Source organism: Ictalurus furcatus, chromosome 1 (assembly GCF_023375685.1).
Source record: "Ictalurus furcatus strain D&B chromosome 1, Billie_1.0, whole genome shotgun sequence".
Classification (NCBI taxonomy): Eukaryota; Metazoa; Chordata; class Actinopteri; order Siluriformes; family Ictaluridae; genus Ictalurus; species Ictalurus furcatus.
This window is the reverse complement of record NC_071255.1, coordinates 24,756,833-24,780,993: the sequence shown is the minus strand read 5'-3', so window position 1 is coordinate 24,780,993 and position 24,161 is coordinate 24,756,833. Positions and strand designations below refer to the sequence as shown.

Sequence of the window (24,161 nt, the reverse complement as noted above, 5' to 3'; positions counted from 1 at the left end):
ATTCCAGACTTATTCAATTCACACACCAGAACATCTAGAACTGGACTAGATCAGCTGTGAAATGGTTGAAGGATCCTTAATGCATGTAGGATCTGTCTCTGGTGTTGCCATCAGAACAGGCTGGGTGTGAAATAGGAATTCACTGAATGAATAGTCTCTTTTTCTCACAGTCTTGCTGTAAACACATTGGGATATCTTAGGTGGCTGGAGGGCTTCCAGATGGTTTCTCCAGGTGACAGGTGGGAATTTTTTTTTTTTACCACACTCAGTAAAGAATGTTTTCATACAACTGTCTATCTCTTCTGATTAGAGAAAGAAGACACTGTCAAAGCAAACACCATGGTATTTCTACTCTCTGCTGAATATATAATATATTGATGGCCATTGTATTTGACAAATGTAATTCAGAGTACAGATGTCCAAAGCCATTACTGTGAACAAAAAATAACACCACTGATTAGGTAAACACATTTACTCAACTTATTTAGGCAACTTTCCATGATACAACAATTTTAAACGGTTGTGTATTCTACAGAATCTTTTTTTACTTTCTCCTACCGCAACAAAGACTCCAACTTTAAGTACAAATATTCTGCAAAGAATATTTTACAGTGGACATTAGGCAATACATCTTATAAACTGCTGCACAGCAACAAGGTTGCAATTAACATTCATTGAACATCTGGATCATGTAATGGATTTTGTGTGATCTCAAACTAGAACATCCTGGAAAAGTTCATTTTTTTTTACATAATTTAATTCAAAAAGTGGAACTTTCATATATTCTAGATTCAGTACACATAAAGTGAAATATTTCAATCCTTTTTTGTTTTAATCCTGATGATTACGGCTTACAGTTCACAGGGGGAAAAAAAACTTTTCCATGATATTTGAATTTTTTGAGATTCACCTGTATGCTCTTGTTGGGTTCTTAGTACTTCCTCATACTTTTCTAAGAGAAAACATTAGATTAAACAGTGCTAAGTACAAAATAAACCAGTTAATCACATAAGCATTATAGTGGCATATTGTATATACATAGCCTTCGTTAACTAGTTCACAATACAGCTCCAACAGTGCAATGGAGAATAGTTATTTTTCTTTAGTGCCATAAATGTCCCACTCCTTACGGTCATGATATTGACTCTCCAGTCAGGTTCTCATGGCACTAAAGTCAGTTTCATTCATAAGGCATAATTCTCCTAATGAAGAAATACACTTTGGTGTGCATGGATGTCAAGATGTCTTAGCAACCTTCCAGTGTTTTTTTTTTTTTTTTTGCCAGCCCCATAGAACATCTGCTCTCGAACTAACGGAGTCAAATGAGTAATTTCTATTCACTTCACAGTACTCAGGTCAGATGACTAAATGGCACCATGTTAGTAATTATAGTCTATTACCATCCTTAATCACAATGCACTTTTTTTATGAAGATGTCATCCAGTCTGCTTTCAAAATCACACCTATTTAATGACATAATGAACCCTCAGGATGCAAAGGGAGAGATCTCTTAGAGAGGAATCATCTGCCTGATTGAATGTAAGTATCAAATTCATCAATATGAAATCAAAAGGAGTGCACAAATGAGTATGTTAAAGGAATAAAGGTGGTACCATGGAAAAGAATTGATAGTGGTTTCATCTGGTTTATTTTGGAGAGAATGTCACTTAACTTTTCTTCAGGAATAGGTGTGGATAAACCATTGCATTAATATTGATAAGACTGACTTCAAGAATGAGTCATTTATAATGACACATTGTCTGTGTTTATAACACATTCTATTTAATAACCATTTCAATGTCCTTTTACGTTACTAACAATGTATATAGCCTTCATTCACTATATGGATAAAAGTTTGTGGACACCTGATCATCATAGCCATATGTGCTTTTTAAACATCCCATTCCAGATTTAGTCCCCTCTTTGCTGTTATAATAATATCCACACTTCTAGGAAGGCTTTCCATGAGATTTTGGAAATTAGTGAGGTCAGGCACTGATGTTGGATGAGGAGGCCTGGGGCACAGTCTGCTTTATAATTAATCCCAAACGTGTGCATTGGGATTGAGGTCAGGGCTCTGTTCAGGCCTTTTGAATTCTTCGAAACCAAACTTGCCAAACCATGTCTTTATGGACCTCATTTTGTGCATAGGAGAATATACATTCTGGAAAATATTTGGGCCTCTAAGTTCCAGTAAATTGAAATTGTAAAGACACAGCATACTAAGGCATCATATACAACTGCACTTCCAACTTTGTGGCAACAGTTTTGGGAAGAACCACATACAAGTGTGATTCTCAGGTGTCCACAAACCTTTGGTCATGCTGTGTATTAGTAGTCACACTTACTTCATCATAAATAAACCAGTAAAATGTCATGAGAAATACACATTTGACTAAAGTATTTTCTAATTATGCATGGCCACTCACTTTCCCTAAACAATTTATCCTGCTTAGGGTTACAGTAGATCCAGAGTCTATCCTGCGAAGGCTGGACATGAGGCTGGAATACAACCTGGATGAGATGCCAGAACAGTGCAGGGCACCATGCACACACACACACATTCAATCCTTTGATGAATGTCAGGGAACCTGCACCAATCTACTACAAAACTATAGACCAATTTGACTTAGTGTTTATAGAGAATAATTTTCAATTCATTAACCTTGTGGAACAATCATGAATTGGAAAAAAAATAAAAATCTTGTATAATAAGAACATGTAAATGATGTGTACTGAATTTCATTCAAATTAAGATACCACGTAAAGGAAGTATTGGTGCATGAGTTATTTATTTATTGCATGCCACTTCCAGAATAAACTGTCCCATAATGATCATTGCCAAAAACCCTAAAGACAAAGACTCTAGAAAAGCCTCGGTTAACATTCACTCTGTCTTGTAATAACCTTAGACTTCAAGTGCAGTGTCCATTTCTGCTAACTGCTGTAAGTCATATGCAAGAAAGCAAAAGAAAAAAAAAAAACAAAAAAACAAAAAAATAACTAATTTCTTCTAATCAAATACACGATCTCATAGTAAACTGCAACACACCACACGGGGGCATCATTTTCTTCAAATTTATAGTCCATAATTCTATGACCATGACTTATGATTTTCAGTCCTTATTCACTCTAATTAACAGCAAAAATATGAAGCACTGAAAAATTCCTAACATGAAAGCAAAAGAAGGAAAAAGCCCTATTGATCCAGTTACATAGCCATGGTACACGCCAACACTGACTGGACCACACAAAGATAGACAAGACAATAGCAGACAAGAGATGGGCGGTAGGTGTGCTAATTTGAATGTTTGTTCCAGGTAGGGGCAGCGATAGGGCCTTGGGGGGATCTCTCCACCATGATGAACTCATCAGGGTTGTTGAAAGCTCTGTAATGAACCAGCAAGTCCTGTATTGCTCGCTCCTCAATCTACAACACACACACATAGAACAAAAGAGCTGAGGAAGATGAACATCTTACCAATGCACGTCTTCCCCACACATTTAGTTGTAATGACAAGACCTAGATTCAGTTTCCTCTTCGATGGAGGAAGTGAAATTTATATCACAATATAATAGAACAATAATTATAATTAATAATAGTCATGGATATGCCGGAAGGAACTAAGGACTACACTGCATCACTGTCACATGACCACCTGCACCTGATTCACATTCATGTTAATGAGCACTTGTGTGTGTGTGTGAGAGAGAGAGAGTCACAGTTTGCATTGAACTCCTTGTCTTGCTTTGATTGTCTTTCTTTGCTGTTGTTTCTGTTGCTGTGATTATGGTCTTTATGTTTATTCTTAGCCTTAGTGTTTTTGCCATAATTTCTATAGATCCTGTTTTGTTTGGATTTATATTAAACTTAATCTGCACTTGCATCCATCTTCATCTCCATATTGTGACAATAATAAAAAAAAAATACAGTTGCAATCAAAATTATTCAACCCCTATTGCAAATCAGGTTTGACCTCAAAAAGTACAGACTTTCAGCTGTTTGCACTGAACAAATCAAACAAAAGCAATTGAAATAGTTCAACACAACTAATGCTTCAAGTGGTTTCCCCAAATTCAACTGAAAATGCAAATTATAATGACTTCTCCAACCCCATTCATGGCAAGCATCTTTAGTGCTTAGTAGAGCACCCTTTTCCTATTATGACCTGCTAAAAACGAGATGCATAGCTTCTGGCAACGTTTCTGAGGAATCTTAACCCATTCCTCATGAGCAATGTCCTCCAGTTCAGTAATATTCTTGGGTTTGCGTGCTGCAACCGCCTTCAAATCCCACCAGAGATTTTCTATGGGTTTCAAGTCACGTGACTGTGATGGCCCTGTAGAATCTTCCAGGATGACTTCTGCAACCAAGCCTTGATGGAATTTGAGGTATGCTTGTGATCACTGTCCTGTTGGAAGGTCCAATGACGCCCAAGTTTCAGCTTCCTCACAGACGGCATGAAGTTTACTCCTAGGATTTCCTGAGACTTCAATGAATTCATCTTCCCTTCCACATGCTGCAGGTTTCCAGTGCCAGAGGATGCAAAGCAGCCCCAGAGCATCACTGTGCTACCACCATGCTTGACTGTGGACAGAGTGTTCTTTCTTCATTCTTCTTCCTCCAGACATACCGCTGATCCATCGTGCCGAAAACTTTCAGTTTTTCCAGTTTATTATTATTATTATTATTATTATTATTATTATTGTCACTGTGCTGGGAAATCACACAAACATCTGCTCACCCAGGCAATTCTGGGTGTCTCCTCCTAACTTTCCAGCATAATGTGCAGGTGTAACTTTCAAACACCCTCAGTTACCTGTATCAATGCCAGAGGCTTCTCTCGACTGCGGATGAGTGCAGCTTCCTGCTGCTTCTCCTCTTCAATGATGGATGCAAAAGTAACTGCAGTAGTAGCCGGTGGACTACCCATCTGTCCAAGCACCCATGGCCTAATGAGAAAGGGAATGTTACCATTTAGTTTACCCTGAAATTAAAAAATAAATAAATAAATCCACCAAGACAACCTTTAGGATTACAAGCTGTTTATACACACACACACTCAAATGAGCATGAAAGCAAGAGAAGGAAATAAAGAGAACAGGGAAATGCTGCAAATATAGGACACCGTTAGAGATTTTCCGATCCAGACATTTGTTTCTTGGAAGAAATAAGATACAAAATATCTGTAGAACTCAGACTGACGTTGCAATGTTTAAAGTTTGAAAGCTTGAGAAGCTTGTTCACTTAAGTCACAAGTTAAAGAGTGCCGCTGGAGTCACCTATAACCAGCTCCTATGTGCTCTCTTTTGACAGTCCCACACTCCAGGATACTTATATACAGGTGCATCTCAAAAAATTAGAATATTGTGGAAAAATTAGGTCTTTTTCCCCTCTGTAATTTAATTCAAAAAGTGGAACTTTCGTATATTCTAGATCCATTACACATAAAGTGAAATATTTCAAGCTTTTTTTTTGTTTTAATCTTGATGACTATGGCTTATAGCTCATGAAAATCCAAAAATCCAGTATTTCAAAATATTAGAATAAAGAATTTATAATACAGACATGTCGACCTTCTGAAAAGTATTAATTTATGCACTCAATACATGGTCAGGGCTCCTTTTGCATGAATTACTGCATCAATGCGGTGTGGCATGGAGGCAATCAGCCTGTGGCACTGCTGAGGTGTTATGAAAACCAGGTTGCTTTGATAGGGTCTTCAGCTCGTCTGTATTGTTGGGTCTGGTCTCTCTCATAGATTCTCTATGGGGTTCAGGTCAGGCAAGTTGGCTGGCCAATCAAGCACAGTAATACCATGGTCAGCAAACCAGTTACTAGTAGTTTTGGCACTGTGGACAGTTGCCAAGTCCTGCTGGAAAAGGAAATCAGCATCTCCATAAAGCTTGTCAGCAGATGGAAGCATGAAGTGCTCTAAAATCTCCTGGTAGACACTCCATCGACTCATCGACTCTACACTTTGTGTAATGAATCTTTAATACATGAAAATTCCACTTTTTGGATCTAATTACAGAAAAAGATTAACTTTTCCACAATATTCTAATGTTTTGAGATGCACCTGTACTCAATGTGCTGACCAGAGTGAAAGATTGATGATGACAAAGTCTGACCTAATCAATGGAGATACAGTCAGAGGAAAAACATTCTAATAAGCCACCAGGGGAAAGTAACCAGACTTGAGCTATAGCTACAGACTTAACTGCTTGCCACGTCAAGGAAGTGAAAGAGCAGGTTGCCAGAGCGGCTCATCTGTAAAATTATATTACATCACTACTGGCAGCATTTGAAAGAAACTGCCTTTGAGATTCTTGGTAACACTGTCTACACAGGACACGCAGAGTATTAACTAACCACATACAAAGATTCTAGCTCATGCAGATGGACATCCAAGATGTATAAATAAGAGTGATAATGGGCATGCAGGTGTCTGGTTAAAAAAGCCATACATCTACTGTCAATAAAATCAAAGTGTAGTAAATAATTTCAGTCTTGGCATTACAGAAACTCTCTTACAATTGTTCAATCTCAGTTCATAGCAAGGTGACAGCAGATAACCTACTGATATTGCTAAAGCTTGCTACCTGAGGCCTGTAACACAGAACACAACCAAATTCATTTTGAAATGTAAGAGTGCCACCTGGAGGTACCCAAGTGACTCTACATGGGCATCAAAACTCAGTACTGTGATGACAAAAGCTAGTTATCAAGTGATGGTAGGTATGCTTGTCCGCCATATTCTGTGTGTATAGAGTTGAATGAAGTGCCATCTCTCTCACCCTGCAGGTTTGCCAGCATTGCTAGGCTCGGCACACTTAAAGGTCACTCTTTTGGCACAAGTGGCCGTGCCAGTAGTACTTGCTGGACTCCCGGCAGCCATGGCTGCAGTTGCAGATGATTTATCACGCTGCTCTTCCTCCGTTAACAAATCCCGAAAAGACAGTGATGAAGGACAGGACTGCACCGCTGTTGCCCTGAGTATGCATAGACACAGGTTCATATTGTCTTACTGTGTAAGAGCTGGTTGGGAAAAGTATTGGAAAAAGAAAAATAAAGCACAAAGTGGCCAGATACACACCAGCCCTTCGCAAGCTTAACTGAAGTGACTCCAGGGGGAGATTTGGCAGATGGTCCATCAAAATTGGCCTCTCTGTTAGCCATGGCTATCATCTTCCTCTGCTTCTGAGACAGTTTAGTGGGGATGACTGAAGATTTACTGCTGTTTCCAGACCTATAAATCACACAAGGAGGAGGAGTATAGGATATTGTGTAACATTTCAACCCACTGAACTCAAAACGATCTTATAGAATCTTATAAAGTGGTGACACTCATCATGCATCATGGTTTTAGCGTAAATAGTACAGAAGTAGCAACCCTTACGAGCCAGGGCTTTTCGGAGTGGCTCCAAGGTTCAGAGAGTTGGCCTCCATCTCCATAATGGCCCGGAGATCCAGAACAGGTGCCGGACGAGTCGGACTGAACAGGTCAGAATCACAGTTCAATAAAAGATGGCTGATAACAGGTGCATTGTATTTATATTAAGGTACACAGATCTTTATATAAAGGAAATAAAAAGTTACACAAAATAAAAATAAAAAAATTGGTATGTTTTTTTTTATTTCTATATGTATATAGAAATAATGTATATAGAAATAATATTGAAATATTGAAATATATTTCAATATTACACATTTTTGTTGTACAATTTGTACAAGTTCTTGAATGAATCATTGGATTTAACTGTACTCCAAAAATTAATGGTATTTCCTCTCTGTGACTTTACAAAAGTAACAACTGCAACTCATTCACCGTTTTCAAAGAATTACAACACAATTTTAATGTTTGTTTACATTAGAAAAGGATCTGTTAAATAAACAAATGACATAATTTCTAATATGCAAAGGTTGTAAAATACCTCACTGTACATAAGGCTTAACTCCAAAGTGTGCCCCACACTAAATCTGAGTGACCCAAAGGTATATGGGGGAAAAATTAAATCATGCCCATCCCTGATAAGGTTTGATAGTAATAAATAGGGCTCACCTTGCCTTAACCCTGGGAATAGGTTCAGGTGTGGAGCACTTAACAGGCAAAGATCCTTTCCTCCAGGTTGGAGTGTTGGGAGGAGTCTTCCAACCAACATGCCCTGACTTTTCCTCCTAAAAACACAAAATACCTTATTTTGGTTCCTCTAGTGAATAAATATCACATTAAATTTCACTTACTGCGTGTGTAAATATGTAGGAATGTTTTTACATTAGCATTACTTGTACATAAGGTGTGTCCTGTAAGATTGGAGACTGAAGGTCTCGAGGACTGCCCACTCCAATATAACTGCCCTCAGAATCAGATGTGATCAGCTCATGCAGAGATTCCACTGAGCAAGCTTTCCTAGAGTCTACCAAACCTGGGAATGATTAAAAACAGTTTTCATTTGAGGCTGTATACTGAGGAAGGCATCTGCCAAATTAATACATGCAAATCCAAATAAATTAATGGAATCCATTTTTGCATGAAGCAAAACTATCCAGTAAATGTCACCATTTGGTTTATGGATGAATCAGTATTGGCTTTAATTACTATATGCGGCTCACCTACAGAGGTTGGACTCTGAATGACATCAGTGGGTGAACTCTGGATGATATCAGACAGGTTGTACCCTCCTGAGCTATCCAAGCGGCGACGTGGTTTCTTCTTAGCCTTCACCTTGGGTTTCTTCAACGGACCATCACTGAACAAAAAAAATCAAAGCAAGGTCACAATACTACACTGTATCACTAGGTCTGGTCTCACACACACCACAGTGAGCTGCGATAGACATACTTGTAGGACTGCTCCTGTTCAAAGCTGGTTTTACAGCTGGTGGTTGAATCCAGGCTCATGTCCTCATAGGCACTCAGATTAGGGGCACTGAGATAGGGAGTGATATGTCGTCTCTGCATAGCTGGAATCTGAGGAAATCACAACATGATACTTTCTTTCTTTGATTTTGTTTTTTCCACCATGCCAGCTTTCATGGCTATATTCATGGTTTAGTTATATTCATATTCAGGTTTAGTTATTTAAATTTGAGTTAAATAAGGTGTTTAAGATTCATTTTTAAAAACTTTCCTAAATACTTTAAAACTAACTTTCGATTCATGTGATTAAAAGTCTTTTCAAAAGTATCAGCTGAAAAAAACAGGTTCCTCAGATGTGTAGAGATATGACAGTCCAGTAAAATATGTTTAATGGATAGTGGCTTCAGTGGATTTTGGTGGATTTTCTCCTGATAGTAAAAATTGGTGTGCGATTCTTGTATGTCCTATCTGGCATCATGTGTAAATGACGATCCCAGCAATTATTAAAAGGGAACACATATCTTGTCCCAACAACAGGTTTTATTTCCTGTAGCCTAATTTGTTGTTTAAACCGACTGCCATCTGTTTTTGATACACACATTCAGAGTTAGTTACAAATCTGTGGAAGGTATAGGGCATTTTACTGGTTTAGTAGATAGGGCTTCTCTGGCAGCTTTGTCTGCTTGCTCATTAACGGAGATTCCCGAGAGTCCAGGTACCCAGCTGAAAATAACATTAAACTCATTGCTTCAAGAGACGACAGTTTGATTAAAATCTTCACTATTGTTCGGGGATCAGTTTTAGTAGCTTCCATTCAAGACAAGATTTTGGATCAGTTATTATTAAAAAAAAGGGTTTTTGTGGCACAGTCTCAATAAACTTCAGTGCCAGTAGTAGAACGTTTGCCTCTGCAGTGAAAACTGAACTTTGGTCAGGGATGCAGATACCCCGACACAGTTGGTTTGTCACAAAAGCTGCTGCCACTTTATTTCCAGATTTAGATCGATCTGTGCACAGTGGGATTATGTTGTGTGTGTATACTGCTCATGTCCAGAAATTGTTGATGGAAATCATTCGGATGGATTTTAAATCCAGACGGATTTTAGGCTTTTTGAAATCCCATGGAGGAATTTTGCAGAAGTAGTGTCTGTTCCAAACGGTATAAATCCACTTTCAAGTTCTCCAGATGGGTTTTTATACGTAGGCCAAATGGACCAATTAAACTTTTTTCCACCAAATACTGTTGAACGCTGGAGTGAGAAAACTGATGAATAGGCTGGGTTTTCTTTATATGTTTTAAGTTTGGTTGCATACTGCAGTGCCAAATTTAGGCGTTTGATTTCCAAGGAAGATTTGTTGGCTTCCACATAGAGACTTTGGATTGGTGATGTTCTGTAGGCTCCCAAAGCTAGTCGTATACCTTGGTGGTGTAGTGTCCAAAAGTCACATGTATGATTTTAGCTGATCCATAAATGATACTTCCATAGTCCAGCTTTGAGCATACCATGGTTCTGTACAAGTTTATGAGAGTTGAGCTGTCTGTTCCCCATTTGGTTTTGGATAAAACCTTTTAAACATTTATTTTTTAGTGATTTAATAGGAGGAATAAAAGACAGTTTGTTGTCGAAAATGATACCAAGAAACCTATTCTCTTTAACAACTTTAATGGGGACTCCATCCATAAACAGCTCTGATTCATTGTGTAACGAACAAAGCCAACAGAAATGCATACAGGTGGTTTTTGTTTGTGAGAACTTGAAACCATTCTGTGTTGACCAGGAGTGCATTTTGGTAATCTTCAGTTGCATTTTTCGCTTGGTAGTATTTATGTACTTGCTGTTGTAGCAAATGCAGAGTTCATCTACATATAAACTACAGAGGACATCAGAACTTTTGCAATGCTATTTATATTTATATTTAAGAAGGTTACTGACAGGATACTTCCTGCAGGTACTCCATGTTCTTGTTTATGTAGGTCAGACAAGGCGTTTGCCATTTTAACTCTAAAAAGTCTAATAAAAAAAATTTCATTGAAGATTGGCAGTTGACCTCTAAAATTCATCTGGTAAAGATCTTTTAAAATGCCATGTTTCCATATCGTGTCATAGGCTTTCCCCAAATCAAAGAAGACAGCAAGAACGTGTTATTTTCTAAAAAAGTGTCACGAGTGTAACTTTCAAGGCAAATAAGGTGATCTGTAGTGCTTCGACCTTTCCTAAAACCACACTGGGTGTTACTTATGTGGTGTTTAGATTCTAGTATCCAGACCAGGCAATCATTGACCTCTCCATTGTTTTGCATAAAGAACTGCTTAAAGCTATAGGGCGGTCGTTTATGGGGTCGTTATGGTCTTTTGCTGGCTTTGGTATAGGTATTAGTTCTGCTTCATGCCAGGTGGGTGGGATTTTTCCCACAATATCCAGATGAAGTTAAAAAGGTGGGGCTGATTCTTTAAGAACTAGTAATGGATTTCATCCGGTCCAACAGCTATATTGTGGGATTTTCTTTAAAGGGCTTGCTGTAGTTCTTCCATTGTAAAAGGTTGGTTATATGGCTCTGTGTTACCGGAGCCGAAGTCTAAGAAAAGTTCGGAAAGCAGGAGGGCAGATCTCAATAGATGAAATGTTTTCGAAAGTTTTTGCTAGAATGTTTGCAATTTCTTGTTTTGAAGTCAACAGTGTGCCATGCTGTTTGATGTGTTGTATTTGAGGTCCGATGTTTTTCCTTTCATTTTCAGTACCAGGTTCCATATTTTCTATGATGGAGAACTTGTTGTCATGCTGGAGATGAATCTTCTCCAGCTTTCCTTTTATGCTTCATTTATAATAATTCTTGCTCGTGCTCTACTCATCTAGAGTTTGATAAGATTTTCAGTTGTTGGATGTCTGAAGAACAGTCCTTAAGTTTTTTCCTCTTGTTTATAGCTTCCTTACATGCATCATCAAACCATGGAAGTCATCTATATTTTATATTTAAAGATGTTCTTGGGACTGTATCGTTAACTATAGATTTGAGCATTTCAGTGAAATTCTGTATGGCATCTGGGCTGTCTTCTGGAAACCGTGCCAGTTTCTCATGACAGGGTTTGAAATTGATATCAATTTGCTTTATTAAATTTCCATCTTTGTACACTTGTTTCTTCCTCTCTGCCTTTGATGGTTACAATAATTGGGAAATGGTCACTTCCACACTTTCCATGCTAGCTCTAAAAATATTTCAGGCTGACAAATTGTCAGGTCAATTGCAAAGTACGTTCCATGCCCTGGGTGTAGATAGGTATTCAATCCATTATTTAAAAAGACATAAGTTGTGTTTATCTATAAAAGCTTCACTCTCCTTTCCTTTTGTGTTACAGTGATACTATGGCCCCACAACATGTTATGACTATTGAAATCTCCCATGAGAATAAAAGGAGATGGGAGTTGAGTAATAAGGTGATCTAGGTCCACGTGTATCAGGTTTAAATTTGAAGGAATGTAGATAGGGATGGCTGTAATAGTTTTCTGCAAAGTCAGGCGTACTGCTGTTGCCTGTAGGTTGCTACTAAGATTTATATGACTATGAATCACGTCTTTTCTTATTAAAATAGTTGTACCACCAGAAGCCTGCTCGTCATTGGGAGCAGATGTTAAAACTTGTAAAACTTTTAAAAGAGAGAGTACCATCTGGTGGTAATTGTGTTTCTTGAAGACATATGGCTAGAAGGTTAATAATTGCAGTTATATGCTGTAGCTGCACACAGGGCGTGTCTTGACCAGCCAATTGATAGGATCGAGCCATTCCAACCTCCCGCCTAGGTGAAGTAGGAGCCAAAGTACCGTGCTGAAATAGTGGAAGCTGCAGCAAACCACATTCCTCAGGGACCAGGATCTCTTCCTCCACCAACATGGGTCGCTTGAGTGTTGTTCTCTCTTGCCCAAGGAGGCAACCCTAGCACACGACTGTAGCACTACGGAGGGAAGGAGCATGCCACTGTTCCTTTCATGGGCTACCATCATAAAGATGGGCCCCGAGCCGTACCCGGTACAACATGATGCAAGAGTTTTAGACCAGTCTATGGCGCTAGAACTGTATTTGTTGATATTAACTCACCATTTTCCTATATGCTTCAGAGAGCTCCAATAACACATCATCACTCAAGATCTCCAGAGCCCTGGGACAAATAAAAGTTTAATATTCTGTTTTAATACAAGACAGGAAGTCTGTCTAAAATAAACACGGGGAATGTCAAGTCCTGGCTTAGCCAATATGGTCATTCAACAAATCATTTTTACAACTAGTGGGTTAGAAAAACACATTTAAACCCACTACATGGCTGAAAACTTTTATTTCCTTCCTGTAATGCCATGGAAATGGGAAAAAAAGTGAACATTGAGTTATTTTGTCTGACTTAAAATCCACAGGGTGAATAACTACTCACTTGGACTCCAGCAAGGCGGCCATGTTGAGACCAATAAACTGCAGGCAGGAGAGTTTAAGCTGCTCGGCATTGTAAATCACGGCAAACTCTAGTAGATCTGCAGCATTCTTCAGAGTCACTACACAGAGACATACAACACATACATCATTTATCTACAGCTGTACATCACTACCGTAAATGATGGGATGCACATTCAGAGTTATGAAATCATTTCCCACTTGCACCTGCATGAGTGATTTTCATCTGTTCACATTCACAACATTAAAGGTAAGAATGCAATACCTAATACACATGTACACAAGCCATTTCTTGACCAGTAATCATTTGGATAACTAGTTTGACGAAAATGATAATGGGTAAAGTATACAGTCTTACTCACCGTTAGGGACCAGTGGTTGGTTATGTTTAAAATAATAGAGAATTTCAAGAATTACATAAAAACATTAATAATTTGACACCTAAAAATAGCCCATAAAACCCCAAATCTGGTTAATATACTATGTATGCTTCTTGGCTAGGTCATGGGGGGGGGGGGGGGGGGTCGTCTCTGTTATTCCACTAGGGGGCAAAAGAGAGCAATAAACTGTATTTCATTAGCATGTTGAAAATTTCATGCTGTAATTCTGTCTCTTTCCAAAATATTTATAGTTGCAGTATATGTTCAGTCTAATTTTTCAATCTATTTGTGCATTCAGAATGTACCTTTCAGACAAATTAACACATTTAATATTGATGTGGTATTGGTATAATAAACTGTGTTTTTTTTGGTTTGCCCATTTGACAAGTCTAACGTGGTGACCCATTACCTAAAATGAATTTAATGTGTGCCATTTCATGTGCTAAGATATGCAATCCTAGTGTCTTAACAGCCCACTTACATTTTCTAAGGACTTTATAAATTTCATCCCTAGAAGACTATAAATTTCCAGGTTTTCCCTTTTTTTCTGGGATGCTTGCAAATTCTGACATCATATGCACATATAAAAAGACTTGGAAGGTAAAAAGACAATTCAGGCTTACAGTTTTCAGTGATGGCCACTTCACATATCTCCTTCAATCGAGTGATGAGTAGTTGATCAGCCACCACCAGGACACTGCACACAAACTCCACACTCAGAGACTCTGCAGCACACAGAGACGTATAACTCAGTTATATATACACATGTGACTATTATGATGATTAAAATCAGTCCTCAAAGCAGTACAGACTAATACCTCTGATAGTGGGAGACTCATCTGTGTAGATGTACTCCAGAATAACCTGCAAGACCTTGGCACTCGTCGGCATCTCCAGTGCAGTACAGCTAGTAGACTGAAGGGGGCAGAAAAGATCCACATGACAATCCTAAAAGCTGCTACAAATAACTTATGTGAACCAGATGCACTTCTTAGTCAAATTGGATTAACTGGACTAACTAGTTAATTGGATTAACAATTAACTGTTAATTGTTTTCGTACCTCAATCCAGGGATTTCCCAACATACTGTTAAAATACTCTGCAAAAGAAATAGGAAAACTTTAGATGCACTGATCAACTCAAAGGTAATCTCATGGCTCTATGGATAATGAAATATTGCTACACGATTGGGAGTTCTTTTTTTATTACTTAACATGAGAGTAGCAAACAGGATGACTTTTGCTGAGCTACAATGTGTAAATATCAGACAACATTTCAGTACAACATGGACAAAACACCTAGGTAACTCCACTGCCACAGGCTGAGAACAGCTTATTTTGTTACCACGTCATTTGAACGTGCGTGTTACAATGAGTAATTTAATTGGACAGTGAGAGATTGTCATTTTGGCTTTTAAATACAGCACTTTGCATTTGACCATGAGGTTAAAGCGTAGAATGTCAAGTGCAACCTGCTTAAACATGGGAATAACACCTCTCTTTCAATAGTCTCCCATTTCAAGGAAACAGTTATCTCCTCAGTTGTCTGTTTGCCAGCTGTGTCTCGCTGCATGCCCTAGAGCAGTGCTTCTCAGACCTGTCCTGGAGGACCCCCTGCACTGCACATTTTGTATGTCTCCCTCATCCAACACACCTGCCTCAACTCATCAGCTCATTAGTACAGACTGCAAGACCTGGATTGGGTCGGTCAGATAAGGGAGACATACAAAATGTGCAGTGCTGGGGGTCCTGAAGGACAGGTTTGAGAATCCCTGCCCTAGAGGACCAAACAAAAAGTCTGCAGTTCATTCAAAATGTAGCATTTGCATCTAGTATTTGTTCCTGTAGTCGTTCAACAATTGAAAAATCTGAATAAAATTAGATACATTTAAATGTGTGGAAATCAATTGTTTCATACAGTTAGAAAAATAAAAACAAACCTAATGTGGAGTTGAGCTTAGCGATAACCAACAAAAACTACCACAAAGAAGAAGATGCAAATAACCTGCATGACCTCAAGAGTGTTTACATCATGCAAACCAGCAAAATGTGAGAACAGAAAATCCAGGTTACAGATTGCTTTAAAGGGCTGTAGAGCTTAATTCTTGTGGAAAAAAGGGTGAGGATTTGGTACTTCAGGTATGAATGGGGAAGATATTGAAGGGCCTGAAGGGGGAAAAAAAGAGAAAAGGAACAAGGACAGAACAGCTCATGATCCAAATTTGAGTGTCAAGTATTTTTATTCACTATGCGCCTGCCAATGGCAGAAGTAGCAAGATGAATTCTGAACTGCACAAAAGAAGCTTATCTGCTCAGATCAAGCCAAATGTATCAAATGTGGCAACGGCAGGGCAACGACTCAAAACATGCCACTAAAGCAACTACAGAGTTCTTCAGAGCTAAAAAAAATAAAAAGAAAAGAAAAAAAAAAAAAAAAAAAAAAGGAAAAAAGGAGAAAAAAAAAGGAGGCTCAAGACTTGACAGTCAAGTCACTCATCCATTCAAACTGGACTAAGCACACATTTCACTGGAGGAAAAACAAGGAGTGAATCTCACAATAAAAGCAGAGGTACCAACAATGCTAACAAGAAAGTCCTAGCAGGCAGAAAAAAAAGAAAAAGAAACAAAACAAACAAACTGTATTTTACCATTAAAACGGTAGTATGCAACTATCCACAGTCCCACCCTCTTGTTCTCTATTGGCTCACACCACTGTGGCTCATGATTTTATAGGTCAATTTACCTAAAGTTGGTGCAAAGCGAAAATAACTGCTACAAGAAGCAAATGACCAGGTTTCATGTCGTTTCCCCTTCAGTGAATCAGCTTTCCTGGTTTAATTTATCTGCATTTGTGTTTAATTCATCTACATCTGACTGCTGCTTTAGCTGAGAAAGCAGAAATGCATAGCTCCGGTTTCCCTTTGTACCACTGTAACAGGGGGTCGAATATCATAAACACTATGGCTAAACTGTAAATGTTAGCACCTCTGTAAAGACACTATAGGGCATTTAGGATGTGGTCCACAGACTTTTGGCAGTTATAGTTTGTAAAGGATATGACACTTTGTTAAATTACATACAGACACAATAACTTACAGGTTGTTATTTGTACACACTTCACCCAATCTGGACAGACAGACATACATGCATACATACATACTCTTGGACAAACACAGACTGTCTGCCCTTTAACCATATAGTTACTATTACATTTTAATTACAATTTGATTTAGATCAGATTTCTTAAAGGCAGGGCCTTCTGTACTCCTCAGTACAGCTTTGCATTATACTATAGACATTTGCTTCTACACTTTAAAGGTACGGGACTATAATAAATCAAGTCAGTATAGCTCACCCAGTCGGGCACACAGAATGCATTTGTGACAAGGGAACTCCTTCCCGTCCTCAGACCGCAAGGTGACGTCACAGAGGTAGGGGCTGTGATATCAGAACTTTATTATTATTTATGAACGGTAAATTAAATAACCATACTACCAGAAAATAATGATGAATGAGAGATTGTATGTTTTACATGACATCACTCACCATTTCTTTAGGTAGAATCTTGGTCTGTTGCCAGTCTTCTTTTGCACCACACGGATTTGCCCATTTTCATACTTCACTCCATCAAGCCTAAAGGAATGAGTAGAAATATAGTAAATGCTAATTTAATTAAAAATTTTCTGCAGTATATTTTCAATCATGCGGTATAGCTTCTGGACGATTAAAACAATCTATACAGCTACTAGGAACTTTTATTATATGTATAGTTTATAGACCCTATAAAACAGCACATCAGACACTACTACTGGAATTGTCTAGCTCGTTTTTATCCTGTTTTTGTGGGTCAGTGTATATGGTTTCTTGAGATGGAACCCATGTCAGTTTTTATTTGAATTGCTGTGTCTCATCACTGCTGCTACTATAATTCTACGTTTCACTAGAGTGGCTATGGTGTATTCAATGATAGATTTGTACCAAATTAATAATAGCGCACCTCTCTATAATCATCCTGATTGCCTAATGTAAAAATATTAATAAAATGTTGCAAGTTACAGTAATGTTGCAATTACCATAACGTAAAAAATAATCATTTGGACCTGTTGGAGGGCAAGGAAATGTGCTTCTTACAGAAAATACAGTAAATTCAAATCCCACCTTGCAAAGAGACCACCCAAGCCCAGTTTCTTGGCTACTCCTTGCAGCATCTTTACAGGATTGTGGCTAGGTTCATTAGTATTGTCGCCCTTGTCCTTCTTCCCAGATTTGGCACTTTTGCTCTTCGGCTTTTCTCCCTGTGCGGGAACCGAGGCAGGCAGCGATCGGTAGATCTCCAGAGCAGAGCGTCCACTGACATTCAGCTCCTGCAGGTTGCATATTAGCTGCTGCTGCACCTGCTCAGGGCCATGGCTGAGGCGTGAGATTGTTGGCCTTGCTCCATGCACTAGCATCTCACATGAGTCTGTATAGATGAAGTGCAATGCCTGCTGTAGCATATCAGGGGAGATCTTATCCAGCACCAGAAGGTCACAACCCACAGCGTCCACACTTCTCCTTACCTCCCCATCCGCCTCGTCTCCCTGCCCGGCCTCTGGGAGGAGCTGCTTGCGGAAAAATTCTGAACGCATAGACAGGATGTACTTGTGAGTTGGAAAGACACGATCACCAGCCTGAAGGGTCACGTCATGAATGCTGTCTGTCTCATCGGCTTCAGCTAGGAGCTGCTGGAAATGCTGAGGGAACAAGGAGGCTGAAACAGTGGGCACTTCATATATGCTACAGAGAGGGGGGGGAAAAACAAGACTCTGTTCAGCTTCCAAAAGTAGCAGACACATGAATGTATGTGTATGGGTGTACTATGTATGTGCTATGTGTAAGGTTGCAAGGTCAAATTGTATGTCCTGTATAACTCATGCAGCAGTATGTATTTGACCATAACTTGTTAATGAGAACGGAAGTATAACTTCATAGAAATCACAATGATAGTGACTTGATTTGATAAAGCTTCAGACTGATATTTGATGGCGCAATTGTTGCATTTTGGTTAAACAGCATCTCTACATGAATGAGAGTTATTGCATTAAAAATTCTGCAAAACTCAAGCTCTTTAATATGAGCAAAAGCAACATATTGTCAATTGGAACACTTGCTCAGCTGATGTTTTGCAAGGCCAGAGCAAAGTAAGATGTTTCAATACCACAAATTTAATAACACACTGAATTTATAGCGCTGGACAACCTGATATTCTCTGTTCTAGAAGAAATGACGTTTTGATTACATCAGGTCTTTGCTATTTTATAAGTATCTCTAGAGGACCTGAGATAGCATGAACCCACTGTATGTTCTTCGCCATCAATGTTTCCCCACCAACATTTTAACTGCTGAGTGTACCAGCAAAAAGTTGGAATTACAGAAGGATTTAAGCCAAAGCATAATAAAGAATGCTCAAGATTGTACACTGGCAGAATGTTCTCCATGTCTTTCGAAAGACACAGGATAAAAGGATACATATGTAATATTCATGTAATGTAAAATGTGTATGCTTTTTAGATTCATGTACCTGGTTTTGGGATCTGACTGGAGCACCCCAAAGTTACGGCCCTTAGAGTCCATGGTAATGCTGACAGCTCGATGGATGTAGGGTAGCCTTTCCAGTCGAATGCGCTCATACACACTTCCACTCTCAGAATGACTGCAAACCTCTACAAACAGACAAATTGCAACAGTTACTTTGACATCAAATCATTTCACAGGCTAGAGTATGTCATATCTGTAAGAAGTACAAACTTAGTGCTTTTTCCAGGTTTTTACCTTTTTTATCCATACCCTTCTTGTATTCACCAAGCCACTGGCCACTAAAGCCCTCTCCATCCTGCGTGACGAACATCATTTTGTTCTTGCCAATGGCGATGTCAGACATAAGGACCTGTCGCCCATAGGCCCACCTACACTGTCTCAACAAAGTGCCCACAGAGCGCCAGCAGTACACCTGAGAGAAAACAAGACCAGGGAAAGATGGACAGAGGCAAAAAAAAAAAAAAGGTACATACAGTACATACAGTAACAAATTAAGTTTCTTATTTTAAGCACACCCAATATATTTTCAAGTGCTTACACCATTGTATATATTTATTAAAATAATAATAATAATAATAATAATAATTAATAAATAAATAAATAAATAATAATTAAAAAAAACCTCACCCTGCCAATCTCATCCAGGGCTAAGATAGACATCTTCTCTCCCCCACTCTCATTTAGGAGGTGCGGGTCTACCCGATGGTCCAAAGTGCCTCCAGTTACAAGAACCTTCTTGATGTTCAGCTGCCTAAAGGACATCTAATCTTAGTATTTACAAAAGGACTAATATTTGACTGAAAAAAAAACAAGACAGTTATTACTAATTAATTTTATAATACTATCAAGTTTAATAATTATCAGTCAAAACCAGCAAAACTAAAGATTACGATGGAGATAATATGATGCGTGACCACGACTGTCCAGATTTATTATATCGGTTCACTTAACAAAATTTTTCACAATACATTGCTGATGTTTTAATGAGAAATACACCCATCAGGCTTGAGGTTTTTAGTCCAAGGAGACAGAGGCATCGCAAAATGACTCACTTGGAGGCCAACTTCTTGCACTGGTAGTCAGCAAGCAAATAGATATCCCCTTTCTCCGTCAAACACACAGTAGCCCCATTACTGGCTGCAGCCATGGCAATGGTGACATCCTTGTGGTGTAGGGCAGACACCTGCCGGGGCACAGTCACACACTTCTCTCCATTTGGGTCCAGCAGGTAGCCTGTGTGTGTGTGTGTGTGTGTGTACACAGATTCAGACCAGAGCTCATTATATGAGGAACAGCCTACACAATCATAGGCTCTACTGTATTGTATGTGAAATATTTGGGCTTTTTTATTAGTGTTCAGTAAGAATATTGTAGACAATTAACTTAAGGGAATGCTTCATTTTGTTAAATATTTGAAAAAGTATTACAATGCTTCACATTAAATTTGAAAAATTACTGAAAAATATACGTGTTGCAAAGGTTAAACGTTTTGGGTCTTGCCATGGTCTTACATCATCCAAATAAACAATTACTGCGTGTCATTTCTCTAATTTGTTTCCTACCCAGCTGTCCTCCATTCAGTCCCACAGTGTAGACTGCATCTTTCGTCCACAGAACTGTATGAAACCTTGCAGCAGCAACACCAACCACGTTCTTCCCTTTCAAACACTTAGAAGTCACCTGCATCCAAAAATAAATGAAAGCTCAGATATGCACATTCATCATCCTTTCGAACCATATCCTGACACAAGGCTTTCTCACAGAAGCAGGTATGCAGTTTGCTCACCTGTTTAGGCACTTGGCTGGCAGCAGGAGGCGTCAGACCCAGCTGGTGGTATGTGTTAAGACCAAAAGTGTAAACATAACCCTCCTCAGTCAGAACTACTGTGTGATCTCTGGCTGCAGCAACCTGAGAGCAGTGATGAGAGACCAGCCCCTCCACTACACGGGGAACCTAAAACAGAAACACAGTTTAAAAAAAAAAGAGCAAAAGGGAATAACAATACAGTACACACCATAAAGAAACAAGTCCCACCAAATACGTCTGTTCATCCCCATGTCCAAGACGTCCTCCCTGTCCATGACCACAAGTGTAAACCTGGCCCTTCTGAGAAAGAAAGACAGAGTGGAACTTGCACACGACCACCTGGGAAAACAAAAACACTCAAGTTATACATTAAAAAGCAACAGAATTATATAAATTGGTGACTTGAATAATTATACACGTCACAACCTGAAAAACAATGTTGCACTATTACAATGCTGGAGTGTTTAGTTTCAGGAAGAGGCCATAAACCCTTAAGTGGAATCTAGACAGATACTTTGCAGAATACTATGTTCTAGCTGTGGTCTATTCAATATGTACGCAGGTTAGACTTTTCTTTCATGCCCATTTATTTCCATCTTCTGTCTGCTGAGGTTCAGAGTGCACTGGAGAAGAGGAAACAAAGCCAACCTCATCATTAATGCAAGAAGCTCTTCAAAGCCCAAACAAGTAATGAGATGTCCTGTATAGCATCCTGTGCATGGGCAAAAGTGCCCCCTACACACATACAGAACAGTCTCTCGTCACACATGCTGAGCTTATTGAATTTGAGCATGTTAATCGCGAATTAATGTTTAACTATAAGCACCTGGAGAACAGAAACTTGGTGACATGTATAGGGCACCAGAGAGCTGATGAAAGGGAATGTGATCCCCTACAGACTGAACATTGTTAAACTAACGTCAACATGAATGTAAAGGGTCTGCACTTATATAACGCTTTTTAACCTTAGAGCTTTATATTGTGTCTCATTTGCTCACTCACTCACACACACCATGCAAGGCGCTAGCCTGCAATCAGGAGCAACCTGGGGTTCAGTGTCTTGCCCAAGGACACTTGTGGAGACGTGGGCCGGGAATCGAACCGCCAACCCTACGATTAACGGACAACCCGCCCTACCACCTGAGCAACAGCCACCTCTTGTCCTTGTCTGAATGTTCTTGTCAGCAGCTTTCAGAAATTAAATCTGCCAACAGAAACCATTTGAAATGAACCGTATTCAGTCATTTGCAGAGTCAGTTCATGCAGGAAACTGAGTCACTAACAGGCTGTTTAACAGTGCAAGTACACATGCTCTTATTTATCAAAATTACAAAAGGAAAAATCTGACAGTAAAACAAGTGTAAAAAAAATAAATAAATCCAGCAACAGTTTCCTTATTAATCAGCAACCAGTCATCATAAGACAATAGTGTTCCCACACATGAATATAACTGAACTTTTAGTTCAATTAAATACCCTACAGTAATAGGACATTTATTGACCAAGCCCTATAGAAATGCGGCTGTTGAGCTGAGCTGATTGAAAGGGCTTGGGGAGACTGGGCATTGTGCGATGTTGCGGTATTCTGATGTGGATTAGTCTATACAAATAGTATCCTACTGTCTTTTTCTTCTGTTTTTGTGTATATCTCATACTAAAAATTGTTTTAAAGCTTTAAACAAAATACAATATAAAACAAAAGCAACCAGAGTAAACACACAATACAGTTTTTATTTATTTCTTTTATTGAAGCAAAAAAAAAAAAAAAAAAAAAAAAAAAAAAAAAAAGATCCAACACCTATCACCAATGTGAAAAACTAATTGCTCCCTTAAACTTAAAATCTGGTTGTGCCATCTCTAGCAGCAATAACTGCAACCAAACACTTCTGATAACTGGAGATCAGACTTTCACTTACTTCTAGGACTTGGACTTACTCCTATGCTTTGGATCATTGTCTTGCTGCATAATCCAGTTGTGCTTGAGTTTCAATTTACAGACTGAAGACCTGACATTCTCCTTTAGGATTTTCTGGTACAGAGCAGAATTCATGTTTCCCTCAATTATTGCAAGTTGCCCAGGTCCTGAAGCAGCAAAAGCATCCCCACACCATCACACTTCCACCACCATTCTTGACCATAGGTATGATGTTCTTTTTGTGGAATTCTGTGTTTGGTTTACGCCAGATGTAACAGGACACTTGTCTTCCAAACAGTTCCACTTTCGACTCATCAGTCCACAGAACATTCCCCCAAAAGGTTTGAGGATCATCAAGATGTGTTTTGGCAAAATTCAGACGAGCCTTAAATGTTCTTCTGTTTTAGCAGTGGTTTTCACTTCGCCACTCTTCCATGGATGCCATTTTTGCTCAGTGTCTTTCTGATAGTGGAGTCATGAACAGTGATCTTTACTTATGCAAGAGGCCTGTAGGTCCTTTGATGTTGTCCTTGGCTCTTTGTGACTTCCTGTATGAGTCATTGTTGTGCTCTTGGAGGAATTTTGGAAGGTCAGCAACTTCTTGGAAGGTTCACTACTGTGCCGAGTTTGTTTTTTTCAATTGGAGATAATGGCTCTCACTTGAAATAGCTTTATAACCCATCCCAGACTGACCTATTTACTTACCTTCTTCCTCATAATTTCTGAAATGATGGAACACAGAGTGTAACTGGGTAAGACCTTTAACCAACTTTACACTGTTGAAAAAGTTCTATTTAAGTGTTGATTTGATTGAACAGGGTTTGCAGTATTCAGGCCTGATTGTGTCTAGTCCAGCTGAACCCCATTATGAATGGCGATTCATAGATTTTGGGAATTAGTAACCGAGGGGCAAATACATTTTCACACAGGCCCAGTTGATATTGAAAAACTTCTTTTGCTTCTATAAATAACATTATCATTTAAAAACTGAATTTTGTGTTTACTCAGGTTGCCTTTGTTTAATCTTAATTAATTTTAATTAGGTTTTAATTTCTGAAACAATTTAGTATCTACACAAAAACAAAAGAAATCAAGATGATGGCAAATACTTTTTCACAGCACTGTATGTACAATATAGGATGTACAACTTAAAAAATAGAACTATTCTGGTTTTAAACCAAGTGACC

General features: G+C 38.8%; 1 protein-coding gene across 1 annotated transcript in view; it reads right to left on the bottom strand.

The window, feature by feature from the left end:
* Nucleotides 1-457: 457 nt before the first annotated feature.
* Nucleotides 458-24,161, bottom strand: part of ibtk (inhibitor of Bruton agammaglobulinemia tyrosine kinase) — a 31,088-nt gene continuing 7,384 nt past the window's right edge. Inside the window, exons 5-28 of the mRNA XM_053633626.1 lie at nt 21,289-21,399; nt 21,040-21,207; nt 20,816-20,933; nt 20,306-20,486; nt 19,881-20,004; nt 19,488-19,665; nt 19,237-19,378; nt 17,835-18,452; nt 17,223-17,309; nt 17,032-17,114; nt 14,739-14,776; nt 14,496-14,592; nt 14,301-14,402; nt 13,281-13,398; nt 12,953-13,013; nt 8,844-8,971; nt 8,615-8,751; nt 8,288-8,427; nt 8,064-8,179; nt 7,401-7,496; nt 7,098-7,250; nt 6,799-6,993; nt 4,821-4,953; nt 458-3,430 (exon numbers count right to left, since the gene is read on the bottom strand). Coding sequence (XP_053489601.1) covers nt 3,299-3,430; nt 4,821-4,953; nt 6,799-6,993; nt 7,098-7,250; nt 7,401-7,496; nt 8,064-8,179; nt 8,288-8,427; nt 8,615-8,751; nt 8,844-8,971; nt 12,953-13,013; nt 13,281-13,398; nt 14,301-14,402; nt 14,496-14,592; nt 14,739-14,776; nt 17,032-17,114; nt 17,223-17,309; nt 17,835-18,452; nt 19,237-19,378; nt 19,488-19,665; nt 19,881-20,004; nt 20,306-20,486; nt 20,816-20,933; nt 21,040-21,207; nt 21,289-21,399 — 3,456 coding nt within the window. The 3' untranslated portion in view covers nt 458-3,298. The remainder of the gene's footprint in view (nt 3,431-4,820; nt 4,954-6,798; nt 6,994-7,097; nt 7,251-7,400; nt 7,497-8,063; nt 8,180-8,287; nt 8,428-8,614; nt 8,752-8,843; nt 8,972-12,952; nt 13,014-13,280; nt 13,399-14,300; nt 14,403-14,495; nt 14,593-14,738; nt 14,777-17,031; nt 17,115-17,222; nt 17,310-17,834; nt 18,453-19,236; nt 19,379-19,487; nt 19,666-19,880; nt 20,005-20,305; nt 20,487-20,815; nt 20,934-21,039; nt 21,208-21,288; nt 21,400-24,161) is intronic.